This window comes from Cynara cardunculus, assembly GCF_001531365.2.
Source record: "Cynara cardunculus var. scolymus isolate 2C chromosome LG 13, CcrdV1, whole genome shotgun sequence".
Taxonomy (NCBI): Eukaryota; Viridiplantae; Streptophyta; class Magnoliopsida; order Asterales; family Asteraceae; genus Cynara; species Cynara cardunculus.
The window spans coordinates 3,332,996-3,350,919 of record NC_037540.1 but is presented as its reverse complement, the minus strand read 5'-3'; the positions used below and the strand labels follow the sequence as shown (position 1 = coordinate 3,350,919).

The following is a 17,924-nucleotide window of genomic DNA, read 5'->3' as shown; positions in this document are numbered from 1 at the left end:
AGTTAGTTACACGAATTCAGATATGGGATAAAATCGGATAGGGATGAATGGGTTTAAGAGTTTTTAAGAGTTTAAGAGTTTTAAGAGTTTTTAAGAGTTTTAGCCAAATGCTTTATAATATAGCATAGATAAATGTGTTTTTTGAAAGTATATTTCAAAATGAAAATTGAATAAGATTAGGGTGCAATATGTCATAGAGTAAAAGTGAGGGGCATGTTAGTAATAAACAAAGAAGTACAGGGTTTATAATGATGATAACAGAGTTTGTAATCTAATCGGACGGCTACAGTTCAATCTCTATAAAACCGTAAAGCATATCTTTGTACGGCTGCTAAAACCCTAATATACCTTTCTCTTCCCAAATTTCTTCAAACCTTCACATATACTCTTCGTCACTTTCTCTGTAGAAATTTCGTGCCAATTTTTCAAAATATGTCGGACGAAGAGCATCAATTCGAGTCAAAGGCTGATGCAGGAGCATCCAAGACCTTCCCTCAGCAGGCTGGTACTATCAGGAAAAATGGTTACATTGTTATAAAGAATCGTGCTTGCAAGGTATTGATTAGTTATTGTTATCGTGATTCTTCTTCGAATGATAGATCTTATTTACCTTGTTATTGTTTGGAGTTGGTATTATTGGTCGTTGCTGTTAATTTTGAGTATTGATGTAGAAAATCTGTTGTTGTGTGCATGTTCTTCGTACTAGACTTGTCATTACTTTATGGTTTATGTTAATTTTCTTGATTTGATAGGGTTGATTTGCATGAAGAATGTTTCGTGTGTTGATGAGTGTTAACTTTTCCGTTACAAAGTCATGGATTGAATTCTCTTAGATTTAATGATTTTTCTTGGTTCATATGATTCTCATAAGTTCTATTATTCGCAAGTTTGTTCATCTGTTTACGGACTACCACGGTTTTCTAATGTGTGATTTTAGGTTTTATGTTGTTAAGAGCTATATGGGGTGGCATAATGGAATACATATAGATCGATTCTCACCTGTTTCATGTTGTTATGTATGGGGGAACTTTAATATGATTTGTTGTATCGGTATCTTAAATTCATAACCGACTTATATTAGTCTGAAGTTCCCTAGAGTGCAGATCTGTGTTAAATTACCCATATTCTTGATGGATTACCACACAGTTCTATATGCAATAGTTTTCTACTTATTATCTTATTTGTTTCTTAAGCTTGTTGCAACCCCGAGTTTCTTGTCGCTATGAGTGAGTGGTTAATCTTATGTGGATGCACCTTTCAGTTTGAATATTGCCCTTTTGACTAGAAAGACTTTTGGAAAACAAAAGCAATTTATTGATTATGTGTTTTCTGATATGTATAAGAAAATAAGATGGATTTTCTTGTTTAATACTCTCTTATGTGTCGACTGCATAAATTAATTTTGCAGGTTGTGGAAGTGTCAACTTCGAAGACTGGCAAGCATGGTCATGCTAAATGTCATTTTGTTGCAATTGATATCTTCAATGGGAAGAAACTTGAAGATATTGTTCCATCTTCCCATAATTGTGATGTACGTTTTATGCATATCAGTGATGAATTTCAATGAACTTTCTATGTTTTGCACTTCTTTGTTTTGCAGTTATATGTATGTGACATTCTTCTTGATTTGCAGGTTCCACATGTTACTCGTACCGACTACCAGCTTATTGATATTTCCGAGGATGGATTTGTACGTGCCTCTTACTGTTTCTTGATTCCTTTACTTTTTATTGTCATAGTGTCTGTATTCTGATATTGTACTTGATGGGTGTATAGGTGAGTCTGTTGACTGAGAGTGGTGGTACTAAGGATGATCTCAAGCTTCCAACCGATGATGCTCTGCTTTCGCAGGTTGGTGGATATAATATTCTTGTTTCATGTCAAAGACCTTCCAGCCTAGTGGTAAAGGCTTGGGCATGGCATAGTCATGAACCCTAGTTCGAGCCCTGGGAGGGGAGTGTTGGCGACATTTAAGTGGGGCCATGTTTAGCCTCCAAACTTGCCGGGGATTAGTCGGGTTTTGGCCCGGACACCCTTACAAAAAAAAAAAAAAAACATTCTTGTTTCATTATCATCACCTCTTATTGATTTAATACACCCATCTCATGGAAACTGCAAGCTTATGACTTGGTACAAGGTTTAAGTATATATGCATGGTTTGTATTATAACAAATGATTTGCCTATTCTCTTAATGTGTCCAATTATAACTTATGAGTTATACTTGGAATGCATATTAATAAGGTGTGAAATGTGTGCAGATTAAGGATGGTTTTGCTGAGGGGAAGGACCTTGTTGTGACAGTGATGTCTGCCATGGGAGAAGAACAGATCTGTGCCCTCAAGGATATTGGTCCCAAGTAGCTTGTCAAGGTTTCTTTCTGGTGGTATACTTGAGAATTGAGACCAATTAAGACTTTCTTATTATTTAGCTTTTTTAATATAAAGGTTTTCATGCGGATTCAGAACCGTTTGCTTGAATTATGGTGATTGGTTATTCGAAGATGGTTATTAGGTTTTCTGTTTTCAACAATTTTTGTTTTGTTTTCGTGGTTGATTTGGTAAAGTCTCAAGACAAATTGGTTACGAGAAGGGGGATTTGTACACGTTGCATCTCATCTGTTGGGAAGCGACTTGTGTCCACTTTTGATGTGCCGATTTTGTTTCTTGGGTGGTCTCGTAGGTTTCGTCAGTTATGATAATTTCTTTTTTTATTTTACTGTAAGGTTCATGTGGTTTTTGTAGTCACGTATTGCACCATAAGAAATCTATAAAGTGAATAATATGAAATTTTACATATCCGAGCTGTAGCACATGGTTTCATAAAACCACGTGATGTTCCTGAACAATGAAATCAATGCAAGATACAAAGGTCAAATAAACCATACAATTTTTGGGCAGTTGTCTCCGTGCAACCTAGAAATCCAAGACTCGACATTAGCCCCGTAGATCCAAGTTTACACGAGTCCTAACAAAAAAGGAGAGTTTCAGCAAGTTACAATCATAGGTAAATTCAAGACTATGAAACTGGTTAACGAAAGATCGTCTGAAAAATTTCTCAACCATCTGCTAAGATCTTGGGTTCATTTTTTGATTCAGAAGTAACGACGTGATACAACCGCGAAAGGTTCGGCATGAAATATCCCCTCGACTCTTGACAAAAGAGCAATTAAAGTTGCACGATGCATAATGGCGAGGATCTCCTGTTCTATGAAACATAACGTATAACTGTTCCAAGCCAACCTTCGGGGATTTTATCTCTCAATTTGCCACTTAGGGCTGTCAACGAGTATTCTGTTGCTGCCTGTTAATAGTTAAGAGGAACGTAGTGAGTTTGAGTTAATTACTTGAGACGAAATATTATACACACACACGTGTACCTTTACAATATAGACGTCGATACCAAGTTTTGCGATCATTGCAGCTTCTGATATTTTGGTCGCCATCCCTCCCGTTGTATCATGGGATGCTACACTAATCTCAACTGCTTCATGCAATATGATCATATATGAAATGATATTTTTGTCATTATGGAAGAGCGTTTTAGATAACCGAGTAATGACTAGAAACTTGTACAAAACTATTTGTCGAGTCAAATGCTACTAACCTTGCTTATCCGTGTCTGCTAATGTTGGTTTCACAACAGACCAGGTGCCATCTTCACGTACAGCTGTTATGGCCATCACTTGATCAAGTCGAACAATGATACAAACATCAATTATGCTTTGACATCTGAATATAAAGCGTGTACTCACCAATCTCCCTCAGGAGTACGGCATTATGTTCTGAAGGAGGGCGATCATATACCCCAAAAACGTCCGTCTTCATTGCTCATTATATAGGAACTTGCAGATGGTATGACAGTGAAAAGAACAAGCATACATCCTGGGCCACTAAAATCTGGCTGAAAATGTATAATTCTGTAACCTTTTATCCGTTAAAAACACGGGTGTTGTTTTAAAATTTGAGTATAATCCTTATATGTCCATATTACTTGGGTTTCAAGGTATTCATATTGCAGAAAAGAAAGCAAGCAAACTGTGGAAAGGGATACGAGGAAAACAACGAATTCAGGCTTTAGTTGAGCAGCCAAATGACTTATAATTACATCTCCACTTAATATGGTGCACCCCTGAAACAAGACATTGATAATTAGACGCTAACAATCGTCAATGGCGCAGAAGAAGCATTCTGTTAGGTATTACATACCAGTGACTCATCGAGTACTGCATCCCCGTGCAAAACCTACACGCCAAGTATCCACGTCAGAATTACATTACAATCTCCCTTGAAAAATTTCAAGGTCATATGTGGATTGTTATAGAGATACATTCGGAAATTGCATGAAAGGGTGAGACACTCAAAACTTACTGGAACAAAACCGGAGTCAAGGGCATCAACCACTGTCGATACATCAGCAGATTCTATCTGCAAAAGCACAAGACGTATGGTGCTTTATTATTGTTGTTGTGTAAAAGGAGCAACAAAATTCAAACAAAAGGCGACAAAGGACGGTTTGTGAGCGCATGCTAACATTTCTTTCACGGGTCGACCATCCACATGAAAATGGATTCATTGCAACTGAAGGAATGCCCGCTGCAAAAAAGCATTGAACATAAGATCGAACAAACAGCATGCTTAATTTGGTAACGAGAATTCTACCTCTTGCAAGTGCTCTAACGATTTCAAGATTGAGGGAAGTCACCTAATCAAACGAGAAACAGTAGAGACATAAACTTAAATCAAAGAACACACACAAAATCTCATGTCATAACAAGAACAACATTTAAAAGATAGATTCAGATCAACAATGGAAAGTTAGTGGTAAAGAAGTAGAGCTTACGGAGATACGAGTAGCAACAAAACCAGCCTTCACAAGAGGTTGATTCAATCCCCCTCTATGAACACCAGATTTGCTAGCTTGAAAGTGACCAAAAGAACCTAAAAAGCCGAATTCATAACCAGAGATGTGAGTGAAAGAACAGTGGTTAGAGAATGAATCAAAACTGATGAACAAATAGCAAGATTGTCTACTGACCAGCTCCATGAATAACAACAAAACTGTTGAAGTCTAAAACCTGTTGTTCCTTAAAATCATCAACTTTATTCAGAGTCTCTGAAATACCAGGGCGCTTGCTCCAATCCATTTCAAGTACCGACCCAGATGAAGACATCATTGCTTGCTGCAATTCTAAAGAAACCTTAACAAGATCTTCTTCATTAATCTTTTCAAACTCATTCTTGGATGTGATTGCGGCACCTCCTAATCCACACACAACCACTAATCAGTAATAAATTGATAACACAAAATCACAATCTGAAGGGGGAATGCAGAGTTGACAAGTTTATGAATTGGTGAATGATGAGTTTATTCCTTCAAAATCGGAAAACCCTCCTTACCAAGAAAAAAACCTACCAATTAGTTCCATTGCAAGTCTCAAAAGATGAATCGATCGCAACAGAGTTGGTTAACTAAATAACTGAAAAGTACGGAAAATTTGAAGATTCTGGGGTAAACGAAAGGATGTCTGACCGAGTTTGACGATACAACGAAGTGGGGTTTTCAATTTGAGATGCGTTTGCTTGGCCTCCATTAACCTTCTCTATGGTGTGTTTCGTCAATTGCTGTTTGCTGCTTGTTTGTTATGAAGAATAGAACATGGGTATTCGGTCAGGAAAGGAAAAAGAATAGAATATTGGTACTTGGTGGATCGGTTTTGGGAAGATTCGTACCCCCTTGTTTTTCACTTAATTCCAAGCGCATCATCCGGTGACCGACTCACGGACCTACAGTAAAGCATACGGTGACACGTGCCATCGTATTACATGTAACCGTATTAATTTATTGTGTGTCACTGTATGAATTTCGAAACTATAATGAGAACAAATTTTATTTGGTACAGTTGGTTTGCAAGCCTTTTATTTCACCCCAAACTCAAGTTCGAATCATGTTAGTATCATTTTCTTAGTCAAATGATGCTATTATTTGAAAAAAAAAATTATGTACACTTGTTTCTTATAGTCAAATGGTGTCATCGTTTGAAATTTTTTCCTATATTTTTTTTCTTATAGTCAAACGGTGCCATTATTTGAAAAAAAATTCTAGGTCCGTCCCTGCCATCACCAAAATGAAATTTTTTTTATTAAATGATGACGAGAGATGACCATTTGTTAAATGCTCATAAAGCAAACATGGTATTTAATATTTTCTTATTAAATGATGACGAAGCTATTCAGCTCCTCCATAAACATGCACCTTGGCAAAATAGACCCATAAAAGATTATGAGATTGCTTTCAAAAAATATGGTTTCTTACCTTGGTGGGCTCCCGATAGCACTTAAGAGTTTTGGGTTCTTTTCTATGTGACAAAGAGATAAGTGAGTGGACAGTGCATTGGTCAGATTAAAAGATAACCTTGGAGTGTGATAATGTGGAAAGGCTAACGATTTGATTAGCTATGATGGACAAGTTGTCTTTTCCGGTGCTTGCTTATGAGGTATGGCAAGTAGGGCTCACAAAATGTGGACCACAGGGCCATGAGGTCCCCGCCAATAAACCTTTTTTTTTTATTAACTATGATGGACTTAACCCATGTGGAAAGAATTGTTCCTAGATATCACATGTATTTTTAGGGGAAAAGAGAGATGAAACAATGGCGATAGACTTGATGCTTGTGGTTTTCACCCGATCATAGGAGTAAAGGCTCTCATAACCGTGTCAAAAGAAGAAAGGTCTGATATGCATGATCTGAACAAGAAATGGGACACTACATCATTAGAGGAGAATTTTGTTCCCAAGAGAATGAAATTATAAAGCAGTGATCACGTTTCATTCTTTAATCTATGATATCTGTTGAAGTCGGTACATATATTAGAGTCAGAGACAAAAATAACTTGATAAGACTTTTAAAAATGATCCCATGATGTTGGTAGGAAACTAGGAACGGTCATCTTGTCCAAAACTCCTCTATCTCTTGACGCATTGACCTGAAATGAAATGATGGAAAGTATATAAGTTAAGTGGTAGATGCAAGATTTTAACGAGGATTATTTCATGAAAAGTTTAACTTGATCAAATTTGTTGTGACTAAAGCATGTAATCATTGATTTATGTGTGATAGTAAGCATTTGTTTACTGTGATTTTAATTTTAAACTGATTGTATATGTCATAAATATGAGTTCTTGTCCAAATATTTTGCAATAAGTGGAAGAGAACAAGGGTGTTGGTCCTAATCCCATCCATGGCTTGTTTTTAGAGGTGTTTGGGATTGCTTATTTAAAACAACTTATGTTTTTTTTTTTTTTTTTTTTTGTAAAAGTGCTTATTAACTTATGTGGTATCAAATCGAAGTTTTGTAAAAAGTGTTTGGATTAGTTTATATCGGTACCAAAAAACAATAAGCCGATAAGTTGTTTTTTAGTGTTTGACAAATTTTGCTTATATATGTAAAATGACCAAAAAGGACAGACTTCCATGTTATTGACTTACGAGAGTGTTTGAGATTGGGTATTAACTTATTTTGATTTTTTAACATGTAAAAATTTATTTTTCATCATTTATAATAATATTTTTGATAAAAATTTATATCAATAAGATTAATAATTAACAAACATTAATAAAACAAGGTTAAAATGATAAACTGGTAGTAAACAGTTTTTTTTAAGTCAAAATAAATTAACTTATCAAAAACTACCTATTACCAATTTGGCACCAATATAAACAGTTTTATTTAACTGAAATAAGTAAAAAACACCTAAAATAACACATCCCAAACACCCGCTAAATTTGTACTCTACAAGCCTTCAACTCAAACCCGAATCGTTTTTTCTTCGGGTATTTCTCAAACCCTAAATCCTAATCGCTTTCTTGGCGTTTTGCTATGAATTGGTGATGAATTCTTCGTTGCTACAAACCCTAATTTGTTGACAAATTGTTAATTGCTAACGCCTACAAATTGCTTATTGCTACAACCTGTTGATAAGTTGGTTATTGTTACAACCCTTAATTTATTGATGAATTGCTTATTGCTACAATGTAAATTGCTACGATTGCTGTCTTTTCATCTGATTTGTGTCACTTATGTGGACAATGTGGTTGTTCTTGATAAAACAAAGGACAATGAGTCATGGGTTGTAGGAAGGAGGTTGTGCCTGATAAAATGGAATCATACATAAGCCTGTAAATTGGGTCTCTACTGTTTCGGATTGGTTCTCAGGTTCCCTCTCTTGGTCACTTGTTCTTTTAGCTTAAGATAAACCAATTCATCTAATGTTAATTGTTCTATATGCTCAGGCCAATTTAATAAGTAGGAAAATATATAAAATAATAGTATAATGTGCTATCCGGTTGAACCGATATAGTAAAAAAGTAACCGAAAACTGAACCAAATGAGGTATCCTTATTCGATTAACCGAACTGTTATCCTGAAAACCTGAATAACTCGAAACCATTTTGGTTTAGGTGGGTTATTTGGTTCCGGAATTTTTTGACACTCCTAGTTGTGCCCCTGGTCACTTAAGTTTTTGGATCCGCCACTTGGGATGAACTTTCACTCACATCATGGAACAAAGCCAGTAAAAGAGGCCTTCTCATAACCATGGGGCAAAGAAAAAGGAAAGTTGTTGTCAATCAAACATGCAATTGGAAAAATTAATTGCAATGAAAGAAACACATTATCAGCAAAAAATCAGAACATAATTTACAAAGTCTGAATAAGTAGCAAGATTCTTTACTGATCAACTCCATGAATAACAATGAAACAGTTGTATCTAAAACCCGTTGTTTCTTAGAATCATCAACTTTGTTTAGAGTGTCTAAAATACCAGGCCGCTTGCTGCAATCTGTTTCAAGCAATGACCAAGAAGAAGATCCTGACATCATTGCCTGCTGCAACTGTAAAGAAACTGTAACCAGATTTCTTTCATTCATCTTTTTTAAGTCATTCTTGTTAGTGATTGCTGCACCTCCTAATTCATGCATGACCGTCAATCAAAGGAATGTAGACAACTTGATAATACAAATCACGATTTAGGGGAATGCAGAGGAGTCGGGGAAAACAAACTAGAGTTGAGAAATCTAGTTTTTCTTTACATCTTTGATGTTAAAGGCAGCCAAGAGGGGAGTTATCTTGTTGATTCCAACAGCCGTAGGTAAGAATTCATCCTTTGATTGGGTTTGTTTTAACTTTCTTTCGTTTTTTAAACAACAATAGGAACAGCTATGAGGTTTCTCTATTGATGTTGGGCAGCAGTGAAGGACGGGTTAGAGGTTAATTATTTGTTTGTTCTTCTTGTCACTTTACAACCGTAACAGAGATATGGGGGGAGAGCCACATACGCATTTGGGAGGGAGGTTTATCTACTTAATTGACCACTTTGGATATACTTATCAAGAGAAATGCATCTAAAACCAAAGGGCCTTTGGCCAAACTGTATCCGGTAACCCAATCTTTCTAAAGATCAAGGGTTTCAACCTCACCAAAGGTAAGGCATGTGTGTGAGTTTCATTTACCGTATATAACTTCAAAAAAAGAAATGCATCTAAATACTAAAGGAACGGATGGATGAGGCCGAATTGACACGTACATATACACACACCTCTTGCTTGGTGAAGGAGCTATTGTATGAGTTCTATTTGTGTCTGGTTGTCTTTTTCTCTGTTTTTTATTTTCCCTCACCGGAAAATGAAGTGCAGATCATCATGCCATCGTAAAAGGAAGTGTCAAAACTAACTTCTGAGTCACAAGATGCAAATGGGTAAGTATGTTTCTTGTAAATACTTTGCGACTGTGTTTTTGGTTTGTTAGTTACCCATCTTTTCCTGTATAACAGTTGCTTGAGAAACTGTGAACTTGATGACATAGTACTTTTTATTGTTGATTTCTGTGTATTTCAAGTTATAAACTTAAATGTTATATGTGTTTTGTGTATAATTTCTTATGCATGCATTTATGTATTTTATAGATCTTTAAGGTCCCATAGGATTAGTCTTGTGCTCACACGGAAATGCATTTGTCAACTCTCGATAAAGGGTGATATGGTATTTTAAGAGTTTAGTATTACCAATTGCAAATTGAAAAAACTAAAGCATTGATTGATACAAACACTTGCAATAAAATGGTAATTCATACGTTTAATATGAAAAAGTCAACCAACCTATATGAAGGAATATTAAAATGTGAAGCTGTAAACACCTCATCTCATCTCACATCTCATCCATATCCATATAATATTTACTTCATTCCATTAATCTTCTCAAACCACATTGATCTCTCTTTTTCAACCTTTTTGTAGTACCGATTCTAAACAAATCAACCCCTTCAATGGCATCTTCATCATCTTCTTCTCAATTGTGGAAACATGATGTTTTTCTTAGTTTTAGAGGAAAAGACACTCGCAACACCTTTGTGGATCATCTTTATTCAGCTCTTGTACAACAAGGAATCTACCCTTACAAGGATGACGAAGCACTTCCCCGGGGCGAAACCATCAGTCCATCGCTTTTGAAGGCTATTGAAGAATCACGGATTGCTGTCATAGTATTCTCCAAAAACTATGCCAATTCTTCTTGGTGCTTGGAAGAACTTGCACATATTATGAAATGCAAGAATGAGAGAGGCCAAATTGTTATTCCAATATTCTATCACATTGATCCCTCTGAACTCCGAAATCAGAAAAGGAAATATGGAGAAGCACTTGCCAAACATGAGTCAAAGAAGAAAATCGTTGAATCTTGGAGAAAAGCACTTGCAGATGCAGGGAACCTATCTGGAGATGTTGTCAATGGGTAATCTTATTCTTCTTTCTAAAAAAAAATTATGCTTATAGTGTTTGCACTCTACAACACAATTATATTTGTACCATATAAGCTTCCAAAGCATAAAACCAAAACTTTTTTATGTTTATAGAGAACAACAAGAAGCTATGCATACAATTGTACTTGTAGTACACAGAAATCCAGCAAAAAGACATTATATTTTGGGAGGAATCAGCTGTTTGAAAATATAAGTGATAGTATAGAGCGATGTAGAAGGAAAATGCATGATAAAAATTAGGTTCTCATACAAATGTTCTATTCGATTAATGAAATCTAAAAGGTACTCACGACTCCTTTTCCTTGTCAAATGGAACATATTACCTTGATTTTTTGTGGATTAGAGCATCTGCTAATTATCCTTGTATATCCAATGTCCAGGCCCGAGACAATATTCATCAAAGGAATTGTTGACACAATTTCAGAAAGATTGTGTGTGGCAATTTCAAGTGACAGTGAAGACCTGATTGGTATAGAGGCTCGCCTGCAAGATTTGAAATCAAAGTTAGCAATGGATTCACGTGATGTACTCCTGGTTGGGATATGGGGACTTGGGGGTGGTGGCAAGACTACTCTTGCATCTGCTCTTTATGATGAAATCTCTAGCAAGTTTGATGGTTCCTGCTTTGTGAAAGATATTCGGGAAGAATCAAGAAAGCATGGTTTGCCAAAATTGCAAAAAGAAATTCTCTCACTTGTTTTGAAACAAAAAAGAGAGGAAGTAGTTGGAGATGTAGGAAGCTTGATAAAGAGTAGGTTTCGTCGTAAAAAGGTCTTGATGGTTCTCGATGATGTCGATCACGCTGGCCAGCTAAAGGAATTAGCTGGATCAAATGCTTGGTTTGGTAAAGGAAGCCGAATAATAATCACAACAAGAGATAACCATTTATTAAATGCTCACAAAGTAAATGTGATATACAATATTAGCTTGTTAAATGATGACGAGGCTATTAAGCTCTTTTACAAGCATGCACCTCCAGATCATAGACCCATAGAAGATTATGAGATGCTTTCAAAAGATGTGGTCTCTTATGCTAGTGGGCTTCCATTAGCACTTAAAGTTCTAGGTTCTTTTCTATGTGATAAAGACATGAGTGAATGGATGAGTGCCTTGGCCAGACTAAAAGAGATCCCAGATGGTGATATTGTAGAAAAGCTAAAAATTAGCTATGATGGACTTAAACCCATGGAGAAAGAGTTGTTCCTAGATATTGCATGTTTTTTTAGGGGAAAAAAGAAAGATAAGGCAATGGTGATACTTGATGCTTGTGGTTTTCACCCTATCATAGGGGTAAAGGTGTTGATACAAAAGGCCCTCATAACTGTGTCACAAGCAAGAAGGTTTGATATGCATGATCTGATACAAGAAATGGGATACTACATCGTTCAAGAAGAAAATCCTAAAAATCCTGAAAAACACAGCAGGGTTTGGCAGACGGAAGATGTTCTAAAAATATGTGCTGTGGATGCAATGGTGGTAATGTTGGAGCTAGCATTGTATATAATGTTATATCGACAAAGAGGCAAAGGATCGTGTGAGAGGGAAGTTATGGTGAGAAGCTTAAGAAGAGATCTGAAACCTTGATCACTTTTAATCTCATCCCCACCCATGAATGGGCCCTTTAGAAGGGAATTGATCCGGTGCATGTTGGTGCACCTCATTAGTGTTGACATTCAATTAGGATTGATCCAAGGGTGGAGATCTTTTCTTACGCTTCTCACCATAACTTCCTTTCTCGCCGGAACCTAACCCTTGATAAAGATATGTGGTCTAACTAAACACTATAATCATTTTGTTTCTTTATCATAGGAAAATGACAGGATTCAAGCATTACAAGTTGTGTTTCAGTGGGACCAAGACATTCCTCCTAGTTTTCCTCAGGTTGTCGGTAACATGAAGAAACTTCGGTGGATTTCTTGCTACGGCTATTCAGCAACTTCATTGCCAAGAGAATTTCAACCAATGGAGCTTTGTTGTCTAAAGTTGGAATGGAGCTTGGTAGAGCAACTTTGGGACGGCTATAAGGTAAATTCTTATTGTTTCTCTAATATAGGGATGAAAGTGAAGTGCATTATAAATTATAAATTTGAGTAATTAACGGAGAAATTTCTAAGTAGTTTATATGAAGGGGAGTACAATGTTGATGTGATTGAACATCGGTGTCAATAGACGACTTTATATAACTGAAAGCATGAACTTTTTAACTTATCTATGCGGTTTGTTTGTGTTCTTTTTCTTTTTAAATCTAATTTTGTTCTAATTTTCATAGACAACTAAATGTTACACATAATAAATGTTATTTAAGAATTGACAAGGATTGAAATAAAATGATGGAAAGTATACCATAGCTAGGGATTAAGGAGTAGATCCAAGATTTTAACGAATATTTATCTGAATAGTAATATAATGATAGATTTTTTATTTAATAACCGTGGGTTACGCACATCTCAACTAATCTACTGGTGGTCCTGACTCTTGAGGTTAAAGTCAGGGAAACCCAAGAACTAACCGGCTGAGCTACCCCTAACGGTCATAAAATAGTATGTTTGTAACAGCACGATTATATTATTTCGTTTGAATAATCTGATTGCAACAATATTGCATTTTTTTTATATGAAAGTAGTGGTGATGATACATAGATATGAAAAGCAGGGAAGGTAACAACTATGAAACCAAATATATAATCAACAAAATATTTCTCGTTTATACATGTAGATTATTGACTCTAAATTACATGCTCCTTTAGAAGATAAGTAGAAATTTCTAATCAACCATGGGAAAAGTTTAATTTGATCAAATTTGTTATGATTAATTAAAGCATGTAATCTTTGATATAAGTGATTTTAAGCATTAATTTGTTTGTAGTAAAAAGTGATTTTACTGTGATCTTTATATTAAACTGATTGTATATGTTATAAATATGCGTTCTTGTCCAAAAGTTCTGCAAAATGTGGAAGAGAACAAGGGCATTGGCCCTAATTCGATCCATGGCTCATTTTAATTTTTGGAAAATATGATTGATTTGTGTTAGTTATCATACACTCTATGATATTAAAGAATGCATTGATATAACTGATTTGTGTGTTACTGTATACAACAGCATCTACCGAATTTGAAAGTGCTCGATCTCACTAAATCAAGAAACCTAGTTAGCACACCAGATTTTGACGGACTTCCATGTCTTGAAAGATTGATGCTCAGAAGCTGTACCAGTTTAAAAGAGATGCATCCATCAATTGGATGTCATGAAAGGCTTATTTTCCTGGACATGGAATACTGTGAAAGCCTTGAAATATTTCCACCCATTATCCGGGTGAAAAGGTTGGAGACTCTTATACTCTCTTGTTGCTATAAACTTTGCAAGTTCCCAGAGATTGAAACAAGCATGGACAACTTGGTAGAGCTTAGTTTGAGAGGAAGTCAGATAGAAATTCTACCCTCATCAATTGGAGAATATTGTACCAACCTTCTTTCTCTTGATTTGAGAGAGTGTCGATATCTATGGAGTATTGAAGGCAACTTCCACCCCTTAAAACATTTGAAAGGGCTTTATCTTAGAGGTTGTGAAGAACTTAAGAACATACCAGAGGAAGGCCTCTTTGATAAAGAATGTTGTTTACAGGTGCTTTCATCTTTCAAGAATCTTCACCTAGGAATGGTAAGCATGAAGCTTTTTGGCATTTCAAGTTCCTTAAGAATGTTGGATCTTAGAGATTGCAATCTGGTAGATGGAGACGTCTCCTCTGTTTTTTGCAATGAGTTATCCAACCTACAAGCATTAGACCTAGGTGGGAACTATTTTTCACAATTGCATTCCAGCCTCTTGCAACTTCCTTGTCTCAAATTCCTCGACCTATCAGATTGCTTAAACCTTGTAGAATTACCGGATCTCCCATCAAGCATAGCTATTCTCATAGCAAGTAACTGCAACTCGCTTAATATTGTAGGAGATTTTCCAACAAACAACCTTAAATGGTTGTGGAAAGTCTCACTTCCAACGCATAGTATGTCGGGTGATGGTGAGAGAGTAGTACAATCCATGCTTCAGGTATGGATTTATATATCTCGTTGAATTTCAATATTAATGTGTATATATAGATAGACCCAAATCAAATCAAACCAAACAAAATAATAATAGTGTTTCTCATGACAGGGAAATGCCATTGAAGATTACTTTTTGAGCATCAAGTTCGATGATGCTTACATTCCAATACAAGGTTGTGAATGGGGAACATTTACGTTACAACTTCCGTGGAACTGGTACAGTGAATATAGTGGATTCTTAGTATACGTTGAATACTGGATTCCGTACATGCATGAAGTAATTACTATAGATGATGTAGTGGGTAGGGAAAATGAAGGTGATGTTTTGGAAGTGTCTAATGAAGACGAGGAAAGTGAGAAAACGAGTGGCATGTGTTATATATCGTTTGTTTCATTGAGGGACACCTCATGGTGGAATTCATGTCACAATGCCATTTCTTTTTCCATAAACTACGATACCTTATTAAAAGTCGAGCTTGTTCCTAAGAGAAGTCAAGACGATGATGATTCAGTAAAAAAGGCAAAAGATACAACATACCTCTCAAAATTTTGGGATAAGGAAGAAGACAAGACATTTGAGATCATAAGTGATTCAAGCTCCTCTATCAGCATTTCATGGCTTCATAATCATTATGTGGACATGTTCCACCATGTATGATCTTTTCACCTTTTATTGCATAAATCACTGTCTTCTTTTTTATGACACTAAAACGAACGGTGTAATTCACTCTTTAAGACATATAATTATGATTTGAGCTATTGATGTTGTTATGTGTGAGTTTATATAAAGATAAAGCCTTATGCTGCTACTGCTCAAACATCTTGCTGATACTCCAAAGCTTTCACCAGTTGTTCTATGACCTGGATCATTCTTGGGCGTTCTTCTCCATGTTCCTTTAAGCATTTATAAGCGATGGCTGAAAACGTACTCAAGGAACCCGACTTCATTTGCTTTCTGAGATCCGCATCAATGATCTTCTCTAACGTTTTCTCTTCATAATGGCTTTTGGCCATTTTGACTGAGAAATGATTCTTATCAGGATGCTCAGCAACCGTCACTGCCCTTCCAAACAACACTTCCAACAGTACAACCCCAAAAGAATAAACATCAGATTTTTGTGTCAGTGTGCTATGTCCTATGTATTGCGGATCGATGTATCCTTGGGTGCCACAAGGATTGGAGACAAGAGCCGAAAGCGGCACGTTTGAAAGAGCGATCTTAGACAACCCGAAATCTGAAATTTTGGGCTTCCAATTCTCATCCAGTAGAATGTTTGCGCTCTTCACATCACGATGGAGAACTCTGCATTGAGGTCCAACATCATCATGAAGGTACTTCAACCCAAAGGCTGCGCCTAAGCAAATCCGAAGACGATGCATCCAGGTCAGATCTTTGCTACGTAAAAGTCTGTCAAGACTCCCATTTTGTTCGTACCGGTAAACAAGGATCTTCTCACCACCTTCATCACAGAATCCGACAAGAGTGACGATGTTTTCATGCTTACACATAGAAAGCAATGCAATCTCCATCATGAATTCACGATCTCCTTGCCCGTACGTACGATCCAATTTCTTTATGGCAACGATGCCAAGTCGTATAGATTGGCCTTTGTACACCTTCCCAAATCCAGTCCTTGCGATGATGTTTGCTTCAGCAAATTCGTTAGTTGCCAAGAGTATGTCTTCGAGAGGAATCTTCAAGTGATCGGTTCCCATTTTAACCCGGTCTTTATTAGAAAACAGTTCATACGAAATTTTATCAACAATTTCTTCTACGAGTTTTGCTTCATGTACTCTGCACATTGAAGTAGAAGGATGATCAACATATGTTCACATTTAAACAAGACAAATTATGGTGAAGGGTCGTAGATGTATCTTGGCTATATTTCACGTTGAAATAGCACATCATAGCCAAGGTTTGGGTTCTAAGGTAATTACCCGTTATTGGCGATGAATCCAGACAGGTTGCGTACATCTGCAAGTGCTTCTCTCCAGTATTCAACGTCTTTGTTCTCCGACTCATGTTTAGCAAGGCCTTGTACATATCTCCTGTTTTGATCTATGACTTGAGAGGGATCAATGTGATAGAATATGGGGATAACGAGTTGGCCTCTCTCATTCTTGCATTTCACAATATATGCAAGTTCATTCAAGCACCAAGGATCATCGGCATAATGTTCAGAAAATACGACGACAACAATCTGTGATTCTTTAATAGCTTTTGAAAGCGATGGTGTGATGGGTTTACCTAATCTTGGAAGTGGTACTTCATCCTGGTAAGTGTAGATCGTTTGTCGTGCAAGAGCCGAATAGAGATGATCTACAAAGGTTTTGCGAGTGTCTTCTCCCTTAAAACTCAAAAAAACATCATGATTCCGCGATTGAGAAGAAGAAGATGATGAAGATGGCAAGTGTTTGTCTTGTAGAGGAATCTTGAAGTGATCAGTTCCCATTTCAACCCGGTCTTTGTTATAAAACAACTGAAATGAAATTGCATCAACAATTAATTGTATCTGTTTGGCTTCGTATCTGCACATTAGATATAGAACCACAATCAATCAACATATTATGCATAAAAATTTAAAAACCAAAGAATAAAATTACCCATTGGCCATGTGCTTGGTTTCCCATCCAGAGAGGCTGCCTACATACATAAATGCTTTTCTCCAATACTCAACGTGTTTGTTCCAAGACGCACGTGCTTCTCCATGATCCTTATATTGTGTTCGGACTTGAGAGGGATCGACTTGATAGAAAATGGGCATAACGATTTGGCCTTTCTCATGCTCGCATTTCAAAATATGTGAAAGTTCATTCAAACAAAAGGAAGACTGGGCATAGTTTTTGGACAATACGATGACAGCAATCTTTGATTTTTCAATAGCCTTGAAAATGGATGGAGCAATGGCTTTACTGTGGAGAAGTGTTTGGTCAAACAAGAAGGTACGGATTCCTTGTTGTACAAGAGCCGAGTAGAGATGATCCACAAAGGTCTTGCGAGTGTCTTCTCTAAAACTGAGAAAAACATCATATTTCCACGATTGAGAAAAAGAAGACAAGGATGAAGA

The 17,924-nt window shown here is 36.4% G+C and overlaps 4 protein-coding genes across 6 annotated transcripts in view; 2 read left to right on the top strand and 2 right to left on the bottom strand.

Annotated features, from left to right (window-relative positions):
• The window catches only part of LOC112524306 (mitotic checkpoint protein BUB3.3-like), a 12,209-nt gene extending 9,422 nt beyond the window's left edge, over positions 1 to 2,787 (top strand). The window contains exons 10-14 of the mRNA XM_025134077.1: positions 314 to 555; positions 1,409 to 1,531; positions 1,634 to 1,690; positions 1,777 to 1,851; positions 2,260 to 2,787. Of these exons, the coding sequence (XP_024989845.1) occupies positions 314 to 555; positions 1,409 to 1,531; positions 1,634 to 1,690; positions 1,777 to 1,851; positions 2,260 to 2,361 (599 nt within the window). The 3' untranslated portion in view covers positions 2,362 to 2,787. The remainder of the gene's footprint in view (positions 1 to 313; positions 556 to 1,408; positions 1,532 to 1,633; positions 1,691 to 1,776; positions 1,852 to 2,259) is intronic.
• Positions 2,772 to 5,710, bottom strand: LOC112525640 (glutamate 5-kinase). Of its 3 annotated transcripts, none has more exons than XM_025135845.1 (12): positions 5,531 to 5,710; positions 5,036 to 5,260; positions 4,841 to 4,938; positions 4,660 to 4,702; positions 4,532 to 4,593; positions 4,369 to 4,425; positions 4,207 to 4,242; positions 4,052 to 4,129; positions 3,753 to 3,819; positions 3,605 to 3,667; positions 3,378 to 3,484; positions 2,772 to 3,301 (listed from the first exon to the last, which is right to left on the bottom strand). In XM_025135845.1, exons 1-12 carry the CDS (start codon positions 5,589 to 5,591, stop codon positions 3,206 to 3,208), a joined length of 993 nt encoding a protein of 330 aa, XP_024991613.1. In that variant the 5' UTR covers positions 5,592 to 5,710; the 3' UTR covers positions 2,772 to 3,205. The 3 variants fall into 3 exon arrangements, with proteins under 3 accessions (XP_024991613.1, XP_024991614.1, XP_024991615.1); XM_025135846.1 differs by having other exon boundaries at positions 3,378 to 3,481; XM_025135847.1 differs by having other exon boundaries at positions 4,532 to 4,578.
• Positions 5,711 to 10,306: 4,596 nt separating this feature from the next.
• Positions 10,307 to 15,528, top strand: LOC112524422 (TMV resistance protein N-like). The gene is made up of 5 exons (XM_025134221.1): positions 10,307 to 10,784; positions 11,193 to 12,346; positions 12,671 to 12,837; positions 13,913 to 14,860; positions 14,966 to 15,528. Exons 1-5 carry the CDS (start codon positions 10,321 to 10,323, stop codon positions 15,512 to 15,514), a joined length of 3,282 nt encoding a protein of 1,093 aa, XP_024989989.1. The 5' UTR covers positions 10,307 to 10,320; the 3' UTR covers positions 15,515 to 15,528.
• Positions 15,361 to 17,924, bottom strand: LOC112524423 (putative wall-associated receptor kinase-like 16). The gene is made up of 3 exons (XM_025134223.1): positions 17,461 to 17,924; positions 16,795 to 17,385; positions 15,361 to 16,651 (listed from the first exon to the last, which is right to left on the bottom strand). The coding sequence occupies exons 1-3, from the start codon at positions 17,619 to 17,621 to the stop codon at positions 15,670 to 15,672; spliced, it is 1,734 nt and encodes a 577-aa protein (XP_024989991.1). The 5' UTR covers positions 17,622 to 17,924; the 3' UTR covers positions 15,361 to 15,669.